Raw genomic sequence first — 4,883 nt, 5'->3', positions numbered from 1 at the left:
GTATTACAAAAAAAGTTCATCTTCCACACAATGCGGCTTGGAAATGTACTTCCTTTTATCAGCGCGAGCGATTGAGTCCTGTTGAATTGTACCTTTTTCCTCACTAATTAGAAATATTTATAAAAGCAAAACCATTTGAAGCAAATACTTCCTATGCTATTTTATCACACAATTCACTAAAATAGTTTCTATTAGTTTCAGATTAAAAAATTCAGTTTCAAATTTAATTTATTTTCTTTACTATCCTTCTGATAAACAAATCAAAATTTCAGTATTTGCATTCCCAAAAAAATAAAACACTAATTTCTTGTCCGGCTCAGTGATTTCATTACGGTGGTAATCCATGTAAGATACTTGTAAACTTTCGTATAAACTCCGGGATATTTCGGCCGTGCACAGCCCACACCATATGATACGATGCCATATTGTGTACTTTGACTGGTCAAAGCGCCACCCGAATCACCGTAGCATGTGTCTTGATTTGGTGCAGATGCACATAGTTGATTTTCGGTTACTTGGATTTTACCACTGTTAGCAGCCGCACAAGTTGTTCTTTGCTGAAGATACAAATTGACGCCACGTAATTGTCTGGTTGGTTGCACTCCATTTTCGCTGAGGGTTCCCCAGCCACTGACGAAATAAATGCTGGGCTCTGAATTCGATGTTGGCAAACGAATGGACTGTACATTGGAATTGAACTTGAATGGTTTAGATGTACGCAAGAGCGCTATGTCATTAACACTTGTTTTCGGATTGAATGCACCATGATAGGCGACACGATCGACCTTACGCAATTGACCGCCTTGTTTGAAAAAGTTAGAGCCTGCGCGCACTGAATGCGGCTTACTGGCATTGCCGTAGACGCAATGAGCCGCGGTCAACACCCAGTACGAGCTAATAATTGAGCCACCGCAAACGAAAACGTTCGCCTGTATCACAGCCGTCTGCCAGGGTACTTCGCCGATGGTAATCGGACGACCGCCAACAATTCGATTAGGTGCAGTGCTATTTTCCTTTGATGGTAATTGGCTGATGCCAGTGGAATTGGTGAGATTGATAAGTGTTAGTATTGCCTGCTGTTTTGCTCCATCTTCTACTTTGATAAATTCCAAAGTGGAATCCTCTTCAGAGCTATCTGCGTTCGTTGAAGCGTAGCTGCTTGCACAGATGCTTAGCAAAGTGAGGAGCGCCAACGTCCGTAACATCTTCGATTTAAAGTATAACTGTTGCTTGATTTTCGCATCGAATGCTTTGCTAGAGGTATCATTAGGTAAATCTGTGTTTATCTTTCCATGGTTGAGTTACATTCTTGGCTTATGCTATGGTTTACAGCTTATTAAAATTCATAAGTTTTATTTTAGGCACGCATGTGCACAATTTTTTTTACGGAATTCACAAAAAGAATGTGGTGAAAGCTTCTAATGAGGTCAATTCAGATTAACAATTGGAGAGTATATTTAATCTAAGCCACATAGTAGATTCGCTAAGTTGTTTGCCATTTGATTACTGATTGACGATTATGAGCTAGCATTTTAAATATATGTTAATACTAAATAGGAGGGTACCCGACGTGGTTTGAAGTGAATAAATAAAAGCCTAAAAATAATAATACAAACCTTCTGTTTAGCCTAAATAAAAAGTGAAATATATAATATTTACTGTGGTGAACTTTTCTTTTTATTTAATTTAAGATGTGATTTTACTAACATAAACCAAATTTTTAGTTTTACGGTGCGGTGCATAAACGGAAATATTATTCGCATTGCCCACTTGTAAACATCTGACAAATAACTGACTATCAGCTAGGCAGGGTTCTTCCAGTTCAAAACCAGTCACCCTTAACGTTTAACCTCGCGATATGTTAACGACATGCCAAAGCTAAGCCGCCCCGGTAACTAAAGCCTTAAAATTCAAATGTGAGACCTATGGAAATTAAAGGTATTCTTAGCGGAAAAAACTTGATACATTTGAATATATCTACTTGATCATTGATACTTGCGTCACATCTGCCTAGTAACGGAACATGTTGGTTCCTTTGCGCATATTTCGTTGGGCAATTCAATGAAAACAAGTTTCAGTCGCATTTTACACGAAGACATGGTGTACAACTGCAAACATGGGCGTGGCTAGTTCCACTCGTCTGACGCGCAATTTCCAGGTATTTCACTGTGTCCGGGTACCCCAACACCATGTTAATGGTCACTTTCGCGGCTAGCTCGTTTCAAGTTCTCCTACATTCGACAGCCACTTTCGAGGAAGTGATGCTGCACTGTAAGGGTTTACTTAGTTACTACTTGGCTGTCAGAATAAATGGTAACTGGGAGCGTAAAGAAGTTGCGGAGCTATTAAGCCATATGACGGCCTCCCTCATAGCTGGACCTGAAAACGCTACAGTGGTTAAAAAGACGCATGCTATGGTTTAGTGAGAGGTGTTTAGAGTAAATTCCGCTCCCAACTCTATTATCGAGCTTTGACCCATCCGTAAAAATTGCGTTGGAGCCTGGATCTAAGTTCGAGCGGTTTACCTCACGAGCGGCTATGTCTCACGAGCATTTTGGTTTTGAACTTTCAAGGCAAAATGATATTTTATTAATAACAATAAGTCGATGAAATAAAAGTTATACAATTAGTATAAGCACTTATTTAGATAAGCTAGTTAACAAAAAAATAGCCACATTGTAACATTAAATCGGTATTTTATTGTAAAATTTTTTGAAAACAATTAATTAAGAAACGTAATTAAGTGAAGTAGCTGGAGGCGAACATGCCCATATGAATGGAAATCTCCAGCTGCGCTCCATTGGGACAGCAAACACCAAGCAACATAGAAGCGATGTTGAATAGCGAAAAAACGGGTGTCCTGCTGTGCGTACAATAAGCGGAAGAGAACCCAATGCAGTCACACTTGTGGTACGCAGTAAATGGCAGACAGCAATCGAAAACTGGCAACTGGCAACCGGCAACAGCAGTGGCAAGCGCTCGAATGAGCTTGTAATTAAGTTTGGTTTCCAGTTTACAATTCCGCATGTACTACATACATTGTCAAAAAAGCAAAAACAAAAAAATTCAATTTAACGAAAAAAAATTTTGTTCCAGAACGTTAGTAGAAATGGTTGCTACTAGAGGAAAGAGGTTTCATTTGCTTGTCAGCGGCGGTAGCGTGCACGGTAGCCACAAGTTTGCTGCAAACATGCCAGTCACAGCTGCAACAACAGTTCTGTTAGGCTGCCGCACCTACATATGTAACTACCAAACAGACTAACTTGGCTGCTACCGATGTACCGACGCGACGTCGCTGCTTGCTAATCGCACGACTTTTTTTTTTTTTTTTGTGGATCATTGGATCACTGCAACATGTTAATCCATCTACGAAACTCGCTGGTTGGTGTAGTGCTCGCGGAACTCTCGAAGAATGTGCCCATGCGCTGACATACCATGACACCGTCCGTGCAAGGCAACATGACATTTGACAGGGGAAATGTCCGCTGGCCGAACTGTGTCTCACAAAGAACGGCGAAGTGTCCTATGCCTCTAGGTATCAATTGGCAATTGGCAATTAGAAATTGGCAGCGGGTAACTAACTACTTTTACATATTAAAATATCCATATATGTATGTACATAGATACATAAGTAGGTTGGTGTGTAAGTATGAAAGTAAATGCAATGCATTCACTTGTAAAATAAACTAAAGCGGCTATAGACATAGTGCTCCTGGCATTTACTTACAACAAGTTGCCACTGTACGGGTACGGTACATGCGCGACATTAGTGCTGATGTGACACAGCGAGTGGCAGAGTGGCAGAGTGGCAGTTGCAACATGCACTTTACATGCATTGCGCGAGTTGACAACATGGCAAGCTATGTATGTATGTATGTACGTCGGGTATGTGTAAGTTAACAGTCGAGAATCGGTGGCGACGTAAAGCGCCACAAATGTCAAATGTCAGGCGATGACAGAGCAGATTGGAGAGATAAGCCGTGGCGTTGGATGTACATACATACATACACATATTTGTGTAGTTTAGATTTTAATTTGATAAACTGCAATAAGAACAGACAAGCGCCCATAGGCGACTCTTTTATATATGTTAAATGTGCTTAGCATGGAGAAATTCGAAGATGGCTTAATTGTAATGAAAATATTTATTTAAAATGTACTTACGTACATACACAAGTAGGTACTTTTTAAATCGATTCATATTTCTGGGGGGGGTAGAAGGATTATAGATACATATATTTTGTAATGAATACCTGCTGTATATTTGAAATTTTGCATTGAAAGCACAGCTAAGTTTTGATGTGAAACTTCTTTGGCTGTGGTGGGTGTTAACGCGATGTAACATCGATGTAATGAAAACACGACACAATCGTCGGGCTCTGAAAGCGCATTCATCGTTCTAGTTCAGAACTGTTCTTCTATGTAGTTGTTGTTGTGTTTCTCTCTCTGCGAAAGAAACTGAGAAAAGTTTTGAACGCTTTTAAGTTGTTAACTCAACTTCGACTTTAGTTCAGAGCTAGAACGATGAATCCGCATTAAATGCAAACTCGAATGAAACAAAAATGCGAAAGATGTAGAGAAGGGATGGCGAAGGCGGTTGGGCCCGATTAAGATTAAGATCCAAAATAAGTTTAAGATTATTATTGTTATTGGAGTGAAACTTCTTTAGCGGCGGTTGGTTGGCCGGGAGTAAATTGGCAAATTCAACGGAAATTGCACACGGAAATGGTTGGGGCTGAATCAAGTGCTTTTTGAGTGTATGCACATGGTACTAATTTAGCAAAAACTTGCTAATAAAAGGCTAAAGAATAAAACTTAGAAAAGGACCAATACAAGAATGAAAGAAAAGGTGAGTACATACATATATAAAGAAAAGGATAAAG

General features: G+C 39.7%; 1 protein-coding gene across 1 annotated transcript; it reads right to left on the bottom strand.

Annotated features, from left to right (window-relative positions):
* Positions 1 to 299: 299 nt before the first annotated feature.
* On the bottom strand, positions 300 to 1,205 carry LOC118743787 (trypsin alpha-like). Its single transcript, XM_036476551.1, has one exon. It carries the CDS (start codon positions 1,203 to 1,205, stop codon positions 300 to 302), a length of 906 nt encoding a protein of 301 aa, XP_036332444.1.
* Between the last annotated feature and the right edge of the window lie 3,678 nt (positions 1,206 to 4,883).

Source organism: Rhagoletis pomonella, unplaced genomic scaffold, assembly GCF_013731165.1.
Source record: "Rhagoletis pomonella isolate Grant_MI unplaced genomic scaffold, Rhpom_1.0 Rhpom_scaffold_00007, whole genome shotgun sequence".
Classification (NCBI taxonomy): domain Eukaryota; kingdom Metazoa; phylum Arthropoda; class Insecta; order Diptera; family Tephritidae; genus Rhagoletis; species Rhagoletis pomonella.
Note: the sequence above shows the minus strand (reverse complement) of the source record. Positions and strands in the feature narration are given on the sequence as shown.